Source organism: Aedes aegypti, chromosome 1 (genome assembly GCF_002204515.2).
Source record: "Aedes aegypti strain LVP_AGWG chromosome 1, AaegL5.0 Primary Assembly, whole genome shotgun sequence".
Taxonomy (NCBI): Eukaryota; Metazoa; Arthropoda; class Insecta; order Diptera; family Culicidae; genus Aedes; species Aedes aegypti.
In genome coordinates, this window is record NC_035107.1 from 73,573,690 (window position 1) to 73,588,278 (window position 14,589).

At 35.8% G+C, this 14,589-nt stretch overlaps 1 protein-coding gene across 2 annotated transcripts in view; it reads right to left on the reverse strand.

Annotated features, from left to right (window-relative positions):
- The window catches only part of LOC5574246 (protein single-minded), a 161,221-nt gene that overhangs the window by 24,696 nt on the left and 121,936 nt on the right, over window positions 1-14,589 (reverse strand). For both annotated transcript variants that reach the window (XM_021839881.1, XM_021839876.1), the window contains exon 3: window positions 13,783-14,543. In XM_021839881.1, the coding sequence (XP_021695573.1) occupies window positions 13,783-14,543 (761 nt within the window). The remainder of the gene's footprint in view (window positions 1-13,782; window positions 14,544-14,589) is intronic.

The window sequence follows — 14,589 nt, forward strand, 5'->3', positions numbered from 1 at the left end:
AAAACTATCAATTTTAATTCTAAAACTCATCATATCATTTTGAAACTTAAAGAAGAACTATTTTATCTACATACTCAGGGATACATTATTAAATTTGTTTGGGTTCCTTCTCATTCCAATATTTATGGTAATGAGCAGGCTTATTCATTAGCTAAATTGGGTGTTCGCTGTGGAATATGGTATGATCGTCAAATTGCATCATCTGAATATTACACTGAATTAAGAAAACATTCTTTAAACAATTGGCAGATTTCTTGGAATTCTAGTGATAAAGACCATCGTCCTTTATCACTAGAATTCCAAGAAATCTGTCATTCTATTTTTCCTATTGCCAATCAAACTACGTGGTACAAAAAATTATCTGTTGGAAGAAATTTTATTTGTACATTATCAAGAATAATTTCTATTCATTATATTTGTAATAGTCACTTATATCGTATAGATATAAGTGATTCTAATTTATGTGATTGTTGTGAAACTTATGAAGATATTGATCATATAGTTTTCCACTGTACTCGATACATTATTCCAAGAAATAAATTTGTTAGCGATTTAAAGAACCATCATGATCATCTTCCTTCATATGTACGAGACATATTAGGAAGTAAATTTCTACCATCTTTGAAATTACTTTATAGATTTTTGAATGATATTTCATATTATGTTTGATACTTGTTTCTTTTTTATTTCAGAATTGGTTTGAAGAAAATTTTCCCAGATCTGTCCCGTTTTGATGATTTCAAGTAGATTCTGGTTCCTGGTCCTCCTTGAAGATTGTGGCTCTGCTATGGATTAATGCCGTTTGAGCCTTTAGTTTATAATATTTTTTTTATAACGATTTTAGAAAAGATAAAGAGGTTTTATGCCTTTTTGAGAACGATTTCTTTGATGATAATCACTCAAAGGGGCTTTTCCCTCTTTCTAAATTATTTAGTTCAAATAAATAAATAAAATCAAATATTGGAAAGCTGACTTTACGTTAGAATTATATTTACAATTGTCTAATGGGAAAATTGTGTAAGGTATTTCAAAATGTTTTATGTTTTTAATTTTCATTCCTCGGGGGGCCCCCTTCATTGGGGGGCCCGGGGCATTTGCCCCCTTGGCACCCCCCCCAAATCCGGGCCTGGCCATACACACCTCAACATTACAAATAAATCAATGTGACAATACAAGCATTGTCCATATTACTGTGAAGCAAAGTCGTGAACCAAGAGCGTTTTTTCAATATTTCTAATAACTGCGAACTATACGGGGGATGCTAAAAATGGGCTACGTCATTGCACGAATTTACTTAGTCGGCGCCAAAATTAACGCCGAAGACAGATTCTAAGAGAAAATAGAAAAAAAAATATGCATTGGCTGATTGAATTTTCTAAATCTAACTGACAATACAATCGATACAATATGCCAATGTGATGTGGTGTTCTATATTGATGCCTGATTCAACGAAAGAGGCAAGACAAAAGTCAGCCCACATATTGGGTTGAGTAACAGAAAAGGGAATATAGGTACAGACAGCTCCTGTCCACGAACCGTCCTCCGGATATCACCTTTACAAAATACTAGAAATCCAACACAGACAGAGACCGCATAGAGTACTTCCTGATAAATATCTGAAGAAAATAGAATAAATTATTATAAATAACCGCAAAATCTCTTTACAAATCGTTAGTCGATCGCAAATGGAAGCCTTGTAGAAACGGTTTGCAGCACAGTACAATGCCATGAACATAACTTTTTCTGAACAAATTAGAATGAATACCATAAACTCCCTGTTGATTAACTGCTGCCCATCAACCTAAAAGAAAAAAAAACGATGAGGTTGAGAAAGGCTGTAGAAAAAATCTTTACTATAAAACACAAAAATGCAGGTTTGACATTTCGTTGTCAACATAACTAATTTCCTTCATCATTAAGCTTGCATTGATCAAGCCATAAAATTTATAGTGCATGCAAGAAATGTCATAAGAAGGTGATTCAAAATTTATGGCAGGCTAACGTTAAAAGCTGGATACACGCTATACGCTATACATCGCGCCACTTGTAGAATATACCCAAATTTAATAGCATATATCAATGACAAAGACCTTGACGAAGATCAATGTTCGAACATTTCAGAGCACTACACGTTTGAAAATTTGCATGTAAGGCTGCGATGCAATCTGCGTCCTAAGGTGGAAAAATGCTGACAAGCTTGCATCTTGTCACTTTCATTTCTAAAAGAGAGGATCGATGAAGATTGCGCGCGATATTTGTTCATTTGTTCTCACTCGGCAACATACATTTAGCGGTTGAACCAGTTTTACCGGATGAAAACATAACTTTCGTAACGGATGTCCTTTAGCAAACTGCTAAGAAAGTGACATATTTGTGAGGCAAAATTTTCAAATGTTCATTTTTCGAAGATTATTGCACTAATGTTCTTATCAAGAATTAGTTATCATCAAAAACAAATAGGTTTATCATTCCTGTGAATATTGACCGTTATATCAGGTCCGTCCCACTCGGGCTCAGATTGGGTACCACTTTGCAGTACGGTCCCTCGGTAGTGCAAAAGGTACCCAAGTTTGACAGATCGCAGTACACTTTTCACGGCATTCTAGATTACCTTATGAGCCATAAAATTTTGGGCAACTGCAAGGGACATGGAGGTCTTTAATGTGTTTTTGGTTATATTCTAGTGAAACAATAAGAAAAATCTCTATTTGTCCATAATTGGTACTATAGGCATAATTTACCCGTAACGCGGGTAGATCACCTTTTCGTGGTGCGTTACGGGGTAAGATCTACCAATTTGAACCCTTGTCTCATTTTGTTTGTCGGGCTAGGGTAATATGTTTTGGTAATTCAAGGATTCGCGGTACAAAGTCCTTGTTACTGGCAACAGTTTCTGAAAATTAATCTATTTTACCTAGCAGATGGTTAAAGACTTGGAGTTGGTCAGTCCCGAGACTACACTTGAAACCAGGATAACAATCATGAGTATTAACTCAACAAGGACTGTAAGTACTAGTAATTCAAGGACTCACGTGAATTCTGAATACTAAACAAATTTTCTAGCTTGATTCGGTTTTGCTGCTAGCATAAAGCCCCCTTTTTCTAGTATTTTTCTGGGACTAAACTAAAAGCGAAACAAGGATGGGACTAGAGTTCCGTTGCATGGTCAAATATCAGTAGTACCGATTTAGTTTCTCAGAAATTTAATCGATTATGTTTGCTAAGGGGCGCGCCTTCACTGAGATGTAAATTTCTATGAAGGGTGTAAATAGCGGGACCTTTTCATCATAGTCGATTTGTATCAATATCTGAAAAATCAAAACAAGAACTGTACAGAAATCGATGCTTCATTACCTATCAATGGAAATGAAGTAATGCGACATGCACTATACACTAAGGATACGGGTAATGCCACAATAGATCTAAATACTGGTCGCAGTGGCGCATCCGAACAGGGAAAAAAAATAGGCATAATTGGTACTTCTACCCTATGGACCGATGCACGAGTTCACGAATTTGACGTTTGAGCGGTGCCGAATTCACTGGTCTCCATGGTCACATAAATAACACGGCACCGCTAAAACGTCAAATAGTGAACACGTGCATTGATCCATAATGATTTTGTCATCATGTCAGCAATCAGGTATTCAATTGGCAAAAATTTCGTATCGATTTCTCCCTCCCAGGTTCAAACAAAGTCTTTTCTGGCATCCAGCTTGCTTTGATTTACGAAATAAAGCCCATTTGCGTCGAAATGGAATTTACGTCAAAACGCTCCACATTGCGTTCGGAATTCAAGCAAAACTCCAAGACTTCACCTACGTCAACCCCTGACAGCCGTCGCACATATAACGTTTGAAATCGAATCCGAATGGCGAGAAAATATGAGGAAAAACGACTACATAATGGGAATTGTTTTGCCGTTCTCCATAGGAAAACAAGCAATTATACGTGACTCCAGAGCCAAAACATACGCGCGCGGCCACATGATTACAGCCCTCGAATATCGGTTGGGAGTTGAGACAACTTCAGGTTCTCTGGGGTAACGGCCCAATGCATACAATGTTAGCAGATTTATATTTCATCCTCTCATCGTTCTCGGTGCGGAATGTTTTGTTTTACACTTAAGTAACACAGTCAGTACCGAACCAAAAGGCATGAAATCTGTGAAGCATTAAAGGGGTGAACAGAAGCCATTTCTTTTCGGGACTCAAATAAAACTGCTCATAAAAGCATAACTGTCTCATATGAATTATCGAAGCAATACTTTTTTCATAGCAACATTCATGTTTCAATATATACTTTTCAACGTACATAATAATTAGGTTGTGATTCGTTTCAACGATTTATTTAACTTTTAGTTGAAATTTGACAGTTCGATAGTTATTTCCCCTCCGGTTAGAAATAACCCTGCTCTGGAGCATGGTTAATCTTGACAGCTGCAAAGTTATTTTCTACTCCCAGTAATTTGAGAATAATTAACCATCTGTCAACTTTGATCTGAATTACTACTCGACTGTCAAAACTCAAATGGGTAGACCACGAAGTTCAATTTAACCATTTGAGGGGAAAATAACTATCGAAATGTCAAATTTTAACTAAAAGTTGAACGAATCGGTAAAACGGTTCACAGCCTCAACACACTTTGTTGTGTCCATTTTCCCATACCTTCGCTTTTCACATGGGACAGTTATGCTTTTATGCGCAGAACAGCACTCGTGCAATTAATCAATTATTCAATCGCGTGGTCGCGGTTCATTAGGTTAGGGGCGCTGGTGAAGATCAAAAGGATGATATGCAGACATGGGCGCGGCTGCTTGATGGCGATGAAGAGCGTTCACATATTCCACTTTTTGATGATTAACTTTTAAGGCTAGATCCTATCTTCTAGAGATGGTGCAGTTGCAATCAAAGCCATGGGAAGTGAAGTTGAGTAATTAGTATGCGTAGGCATGACCGAGGGTGTTCTGAATCCTTCGTGTTTCGTTGTAGGAAGTGTAGCTATTTATTATGTGAAAACTTTCTTGGAGTGCTATTTATAGCAGATCTTAAGGGATAATTATGAATCCAGGAATGTAACCAAAAGTTTGCCAAGGAGTTCTTACTACAACTAATCTAGGAATATCTAAACAAGTTCCTGCTCGACTTTCTCCAAGATCCTCACATTAACACGCTCAATGATACCGTGCACCCCCGCTAATTTGAACGGTACCTCATGCAAACCATCGGGGTTCATTTTTAATTTGAACTTCTAATCACCCTACGAACAACAGAAAATCGTACTTCTGGTTACCCTTTTGGCTGTTTTGTTTTGATTTTCGTTCCGTTCCAGATTAAATGTGGTCAAACCAACGGGGGTACCCGGTACACTAATTTCTTCAGCATTATGTAATTTATTATTATTATTATTATTATTATTATTATTATTATTATTATTATTATTATTATTATTATTATTATTATTATTATTATTATTATTATTATTATTATTATTATTATTATTATTATTATTATTATTATTATTATTATTATTATTATTATTATTATTATTATTATTATTATTATTATTATTTACTAAGGAGGTTTTAACTACAGAGTCATTCACCTCGAGAGAAGAAAATTACACTAGTGATCATACCAACTTACACTTCGTAGTTGCTACTCCATGGACAATCAGGATAGTGATGTTGCACAGAGAACCACTCAGATGGAGCTTGGGTTTTAGCTTTTTATATCACCTACAATATACAATCACACTACCCTTGATATTTCTAGATTGAGAACGGCGCCGGCCAAGTCCTTATGCCAATCGGGGAAAGGAAGGAATATTAATTAGATAGCCGTTGTTGTTAGAAAACCGGAGAATCTCCTGCATTTCATACAGCTATCTTGAAAGTAGTAATGTTTTTTTTAGTGATGGATGAGGTATTTGACTGTATGGATACCAATGTAGTAAGTCGATCACAATTCAGTTCTAGCGATAGATAAAACTGATGATGTTTGCGTCATAATGATGCAGAGAGATAGAGAAAGATTGGAAGTGCTTATAAGAACACTAAGCTGAGAAGCAGACTCTGTCCTAGTGAGGACGTTAATACCAATAAGCAGAAGATAGAGAAAGATAGCTATTAGGTAGAAAGGGACGCTCCTGGGATTGAACTCATAACCTCCTGCTTTGGAAGCAGAAGCAATAGACATTATACCGCTAAACAAATTTCAACCTTACAAACTGAATTTGAACCCATTACCGTGATGCTAACATATTTTGCGCACGCTCCTAATTTCACTCACTGCCATTTTATCCATAATTGATAAATATAGGACTATTTAGTTGCATGTTATGTAATCATGACTGAAGAAGAGCTCATTAGGATGTTTACTGGACTTCTAACATACTAGAATATTATTAGAGCCATTACGCGGATGAATTCCAATCAGATTTCAAATAGCCCCTGATCTGTCCAACAATTTTGTCGAAAGCATCAAACTTCTAGCTCATAAAAATCTTGATATAAAAACATTATCGCTTGTACAACCTACTTTACTATAAGACTAAAACCTCCTAGCTACTAAAGACTTAAACCTCCTAGCCCAATACATAGGATAGCATAGGAAATCACAATTTGTCTCACATTGACAACAATTAATTTCTTTTAACCGTTGAAGTTACTGTATCCCAAATTGTCTTCTTTGTGTTAAACAATATGAGTCCTAAGACGTCAGACTATTGAGAAAGGTTTAAGCAACAAACGTCAAAAATTAACAACTCAGCATAATATCCAAACATTGTGGAATGAAAATTGTAAGAAATAGTGAAACCGTGTCATCACTTTTTACCAAATGGTTAATATGGTTCTATCACGTTAGACCGAATGTCATTAGGATGAAGGCCATTAGGCCGAATGCCGTTAAGCCGGTATGGTTGTTAGGCCGGAAGGTGCATTGGTGATGTTGATATAAGCTGCCACCTATTGTAGCAAGGTATCCACCGGTAGCAGAGGCGCATCCACGTTCTAAACCATGGGTAGGACAAATATAAAAGTTATATAAACTTTTAAAGATAGCATGGAATTTTTTTGAGAAACTTTTGAATAAATTTTTTAGAAAAACTGCAGGATTAATAATTGGATGAAATGTAGGAGGAGGAATTCTAGCAGGATTTCTTAAGGAAACTTGAGTTATTTTTTTTCTTCAAAAACTCTGAAATAAAACTATGTGAACTTCCTTGGAAGAAATTCTGTATAAATCATTGGAAGATTTTCTAGAGTAACAACTGGAGAATTCGGTTGAAAGAATAGTGAAGAATTATCTGGAGGAATTTCTAGGATAGTTTTGAGAAAAAAAAAAATCAAAATAATAGCTGAGGAAATTACTGGTAGTAGTAGTAGCTTTGGTGTTCTCATGGATTCCCTGGAGCAAAGTCTGAAGAAATCCTTTGTAAATCGGTAGAAGTATTTCTGGAAGAATTGGTAGACAAATCTATAGAATAATTTCTGAAAAGATCCCTCTAGAAGGCCCTGAATTAGAGTGTCCATTTCCCGGTCATTATGCTCGTCCCGGAATTCGGGATAAAAATCTATGCTTGTCCCGGGAATTCCCGGTTCCCGGGATTTATAAAATTTTCAATAAAATTAGCATTTCGGTTTAAATGAAAGTACAATTTTAACAATACAATTTTTTCAATGGAATATAACACTTATGAATGGATGTATGATAAAAACTTGAGTCATAATTTTAAAGCAATTTGCTTCAAACATTTGAAAAGTCATAAAAACTTTAGAACAAAAGAAACGATTAAAGATCATTGAAGGCATTGTAGATCATGCTAAAACTTAATTACTGAAAATGATTGACTGAAGTTTACTGCCGTGAGTCGTAAAAGTCGGTCCCATCCCGGTCAACCAGTCAGTGGTTTTCGATAGCGATCGATATCGATTCGTTTTGAGTCGTTAGTAATCGCCATCGTTGGACAATGATCTATATAAAATTATGGAAACTTGTTGGTCGGGATCTGCATTTTGTCAAAATTGAGTTGATATCAGTTTTCATTATATCTTCTAATGATCTTTCAGCTGCGAGAAACCGCTTTTGTTCCGTAAAATTAGGAAAAAAAGACCAAGTCGAATTGTCCCATAATGAAAAGTAAACGCACTGCAGATTTTCGCATCGTGTAACACAAAAATGAATCGTTTTTCGGTCATCTTTATATTTTTCTTGGAAAGGTAACGGAGTGAAAAGAAAATTATGGAAGTTTCATTGAGATGGAAACAAGTTCCAATTTCCTGGATTTATTTTGAATATTTGTATGGAAAACGGGATTGAAAACTTCTCAGTCAATTTTCTCAATGCCTACTTTTTACATTTGCGGCAGTTTAGGTGTACTTTCAAATTTGTCATCTCAGCATAGGCTTAAAAAAATGGCTAATGTTGAAAAGAAAAGCATTAAAACTTTAAATTTAAAATAATTACTCGTTTATTCCCTTTTTCATTATGCTTTTCTACTAAATCAAAAAAAGGTTGATAGTGAGGAAAATTTTTCTTTGAAATTTAGTGTTTTTCATCAAATTTTACGTACATTTCGGGAATCCCGGGATTCCCGGGATCCCCGAAATAAAATCTCGGGAACGGGAAATCCCGAAATTCGTCAAATCCCGGGATTTTTTGTCGCGGGATGTCCCGGAATGGACACTCTACCCTGAAAGTATTCTAAATAAAATCACTACGATAATTCCTGATGCTTTTCCTCGGGGAATCGGAGACAAAATTCTTGAAGAGGCTGTTGAACCCGTACAAGGGTTTATTCACAAATTTCATAACGCCAATAATTACCATTTTCGATACCCACTCACCCCCTCCTAACGCATTTTGTATGCATATTTTTCTAATTTTGTATGAGCTGGAACATGTCTTCGAGACCGACCAACCCCCTTCAGCGTTATAAAATTTCCAAATGGGCCCTTAGTCTCTGGATACTACTTTGCATCAAGATTCAATACAAGCATAATAAGGAACGAATACAGTAATGTCCCGACTTCGTCAGCCACATGCTGCATTTAGGGTTGACAAAATCGGGAAAAAATTTTTCGACTGGTTTCAAGTTTTATTTTAACTTAAAGACTTAGTTTGATGATAAAAATATTTTTTTACTTCCATTTTATATGTACCGTAATCCAAGGTAACATTGATCAGTTTCTTGGATAATTATTAAAAATTTCAAATTTCATAATTTCGATCTTTATAGATGATTGTATAGACGTGGCCAAGGTCATAATTGACTTTATGCACCCAATATTACCAGTATAGACGTTTTTAGTCTGATTCAAATAAATATACATTTTAGGCTGACAAAATCGGGCAAATATAGATGATAAAATCGGTGGTAGACAAAATCGGGATAAAAAGGGTGCTAAAATCGGGGATAGATAAAATTGTGGGTGGACAAAATCGGGGGCTGACAAAATTGGGTCATTACTGTAAGAGTATCCTTTGTATTTAAACCCTATCCAACCAATTTATTCGACAAAAATAGATCAAACTGCTTACCATTACAACCAGTGGAATTGTTCAAATTTCCCCATCTATTTAAAGATTACAAATAGGTGAACAGCAAAAAATCTGTTAATTTGTGTAGAAATGATTTGATAGACTATATCAAGAGTGATAGCACGTTTAAAAATAGCTAGCACCATCACACTCGTATAAAACGATGTGACTGGTCTTAGTTTAATTCATTACTTATTCCGAATATTCTTCCGAAATATTCTGATAATTTGCTATGGATGTTCTAGAAATTTCACAAGAGTTACTTCCAGGAATGCTCACAGCAATTTGTCCCAGCACATATACACGGTTAGGTGTAGGGGAAGACGGGGTAAGAACGCCCGCCGGGGTAAGACGGACCACCTCCAGTTTGGCATGAAAATGGCGGCTTTCTTGAAAGTTCACCAAGCACTTTGCATAAACACTAGATTTTTGACATTCCAAAGCATTATTTTATCAATGACAAATATCAAAAACAATGTTTTTGCTCGTAGATACTGAATTTGATCTTGTTTTAACAGATGCACACTTAAGGATTTTGGAAGGGATTTTTTTGTCAAAACATAACAAATTATCCGTCCCTACTTTAACTTATGTTGTGAAATATGCTTCAGTGAAGTGAAATATCAATTGTAAATAATTAGCTTTGAAATGAGGCCCTACTTGTAAAAATTGCGCAAGCGGGATAAAACCGACCACTGTTGATAGGGTAAGACCGCCACCCCTAATTTATACCAAATAAAATGTCTAAACAATTTTTAAAGTTGTAACTACGTTGTACATTACTGTTCAAGTAAAATGAAATCAATTATGTTGAAAATACAAACCAAATCCGCATATTTTTCCAAAATATGGGTGTCTTAATACTTATCGTTGTATACATATAAGTTTTTTGAACTATTCTATCCTAAAAATAATTCAATATCCACGTTAATCAATGTAGAATTCCTGATACAAAATACTTTTTAGAATTACAGCAAAATTGTGTACAAAAAACGAGGTGGTCGCTTTTACCCGTGGGTGGGCGGTTTTATCCCGTCTCTAAAAATAATCGTGATAAGAAATCACTGTTTCCACCTTCAAGAAATAAATAAACTTTAACTAATACAACACCTGTGATATTTTTTTATCATGCCCAAGGCTTCAAAAAACGACATGCTGCGTCGAAAAAGGATATATTGATTCTTAATTTCGAGGCGGTCTTACCCCGTCTTCCCCTAGATATTTTTAAGAAACCATCCATTGCACAGTGGTCCAGGAATCAGTTTTACGCGGAAAGATGCATTTTGAGCTTTAGAATGAAACATTAGACAAAAACGGTCTTGTACAAAGTTGTTTGTATTAGTAAGGCCCTTTGTTTGGTGTTATTGAAAATTAGGGTGGACCACATTTTCATAGAAATTGTGTAACTAACTTGCTTGTTTGTAGAAATTATATTACACATGCTTCAGCAAAGTTGTAGACCATTCAATTTCAAGCAACTTTGCCCAAAAAAGTTTTTTTGTATCTCTTAAATTGACCGATTTAGAGCTTTTTTCCTACGGCGCCATAGGGTGGTCCAAACAAAACTGGTTTTCTGGCTCTAGAGTTTTCAATTCAAATTTCTCATCAAAGTAGTCTATGAAACACTTTTAGAACTTTGAAAAATGCGTAATTTGGTGAGTGAAGAAACTCTCTATCTCCTTCCGTTTGGGAGTTATTGTTGTTTTACTCTCAAAAACAAGCCTACTTTGATTGAGAATATCTCTGATTGGGACAAACATAAAACATATCTTTTGACGGCATTCGAAAGATAAAATAAAATTGTATATTCTATCAAAAAATTACAGACGTGTTATTTTCGTAACTCTAATAAATTGTCTTGAAAAACAAAGGATTTTAAGCAGAAAAACTATAATAACGTTTGAACTAAAATAGATATCATCAATATTTTTGCATGAAAATTTGCGTTTTGTTAAGTTCTAAAAATTTCTAAAAATTTCTTGCAACAATTCTTACAGTTAGTTTCCCAAGATTTTCATTATAAATATTCTCAACCGTTCTTCACACGAGCCAGAACTTTTTTGAGGGCCATGCACAGACCATGACACGACACGCTTCACTAAGCATGAGCAAACAATGAAAACTCATATCGTGTCTTCCATTCTCCATAAGACATGTACGATGTTGATGATAAATAGTTTAAGATTTTTCAAACTTTCTGCTGATCTATTTTTATTTTGGTAAATCGTGGGTATGAAAATCCACTGACTGACCTACCCAGGTGTTTTTATGCGTAGTACATGTCCTACGTGTCCGACCCACTTTCCGCGCCACTGGTCCGGTAGTAATGACTTGTTCTAACAAAACAATTTGATCAAGATTTTGTGACTATTTCTATTCAATCATGACTTTTAGCGGTTTATATTGTTGCAAAATTTGTTGATGGAATTGTTGAAAAACACCTGGCAAAAAATCTGGAGTTGCGTCTGGCAGAACTCTTCTAGATTTTCAGCGAAGTCCAAAATAAAAATTAGGGACGTATCTAATGAAGAAATTCATTCAAATAGTGACTGTGGATCCGTTGCTGGTATAGAGGAACTTTTGGAACAATTTTCTGAAAAAAAAAACTTAATTTTCGTTGGAATTGCTTGAATTATAATACTAGAAACCTTGTAGTAATATAAAAAGAAATTTATTACTAAGTGTCCTATAGATTACATGGAATTGGAAGAATTTTCTGGAGTTAAATAAATGTTTGAGTGTTATGGGAACATTTCTGGAACAAAATTATAAAAATAGAAGTAGGAAAAATTGTTCCCTGAAATTCTAGAATTTAATTTAAAGTCATTAAATTCTAGAATTTCAGGGGAATTTTTAGTAGATTCTTGCAAAACTCTCAAAGATGCTGTAATTAGAAACAAATTGGCTTGGCAATTACATTCAATGTTGGCTAACATACCACTTTCTGCCGATATTGAATACTTTCATATCTCATATAACTAAATTTTTCCTATGAAAATATAGGGTGTCCCAGAAAGTATGGGCACGATTTTGAGAATGAGAATGACTATACTTTTTCAAATAGATAAATATTTTTATATTTTTGTATTTTTCCTTGGGGCGTTTTAAATGCTGCCTGTAAAAATTTTGTTTGATAAAATAACTTTTTACAGTGAAATTTTTGATTTTAGAAAATCATTTTTTATCCAGCCAGCATAGACCCTACTTTTATGTTTTGTTGAAACTTAAATAGTAATGCATATTTTTATCAAAATCCTTCGATGTTATGAGCTCAAGAACATTTTATCTAAGATGTTCCACAAGAACTTTTATTTAAAATGTTATTTGGCTTTGCTAGAAAACATTTGATAAAAATGGTAAAATTTTGAAAAAATCGTTTGTTTTTCTCTCTACGTAAGATTCACGAAATCATAGCTTTTCAGGTATTATCAACATCAATAGTAATAATTAATTTCAAATTTACTTATGTCAAATATCTAAACTTTTAGATAGGCAACAAAAATTTTACATTTTTTAACAAATTTAAAAGGACTTGGTTTCGACCATGTAAAAATCGACGACGGCTGAAATCGAATTTTTAGTTTTTAATAAACTTTCATATACTTAAGTTTATAATTTCCTATAAAATTAGTGATGATCTCATCATTTATCATATCGGCACTGATGAATACTTTTTTTTCAGATTTTTATTGTACATGATGATTTAGTACAAATTTCGTACCACAAAGTCGCTCAGATATAGTGCAAAACTGATACGAAGAGCTTCCAGAAATGTAACACCATCAACAAACAGGTAGCGAAAAAAATCGCTAAAAATTAAAAACTTGCTCTTGATAAGTGCAAGAATAAAATGTGTGAAAATCAGATTTTCATTTGCACTAGTCTCGAAATGGCAGTATGGTAAAGTCGTGCCCATACTCTCTGGGACACCCTAGATATAGGCATTTGTGTAGTTTTTCCATCCACTATTTCGAGAGTAACTAGTAAGTAAGTGAAGTCAGAAGTTTTTCTTGCTATTTCTATTAATAGTTACTCATGTCTTATTTGCAATTCATATCGTTTTATAATTCAACTCTATATAAACTTTCCTGTAAGCCCTTCAAACTGCTTTGATCAATAAATCCCTCCCGCGAAGACCATATGCTGCTAAAAGGACATAATCGAATCAAAACACTTGAGTCTACTCATACCCTCCCCAGTTGTTGTAACAAATACAATACAAAGCGTAAGGACACTTACCTTGTACCCGGAAGTGGTGAGACCGGCGTTCCGCTTGGCCAGCACGCACTTCATCCGCAGGAAGAACGTCCTCTCGATCTCGATTGTTTGCGACTGCTGGTTGAAGGGATGATGATGATGATGGTGATGGTGATGATGGTGTGGGTGGTGGTGATGATGATGAGGAGTAGTAGGCTGATGGTGATGGGGGTGATGCTGGGGAGGGGTTGCTGGGATATTCGGGGTAAGATGGGGCGGGGGGATTTGTCCTAGCGAGGGTGAATGCACCTGTTGTGGGGGTGGCCCCAGGTGGGGCGGTACGGATGTGGGTGGTATACTAAGGCTCGGCGATATCGAGGGAGGACAACTCATGGTTTGTGGAGGTGAGTCTGATGTTGGTCCTTGACTGACGACGGTCGGTTCCACGTTTGGGAGCAGGGGGGTTATGATGGCCACCGTTGGATTGGCGGAAGCCGGAGGTTGTGAGGGTGGTGGTGGAGGTGCTGGCGGTCCAAACATGTTCGGTTGCAACGATAGTACCGATGTCATCTCGTCCTGATCGTAGTTGTGGATGTACTCGTAGATGGAGTTACCCGTCAGCTCCACTTGGCTCAGGCCCAAATGAACCGACGCCGTCTCGGAGATGTACATTATCTTGCCGTCGGGGGCCACCACGAAGATGAACCCATCCAACGTTTGGAGCAGATGGGAGCCCAGCTCTTTGATGGCCATGTCACGGGGATTGGTCGGGATGTGCTGTGAGCCCCAGGCTTCCCCCAGGCCTACGAAAAAAGAGGAGGAATTAATTAGGAAGGAAAACAATCTCAG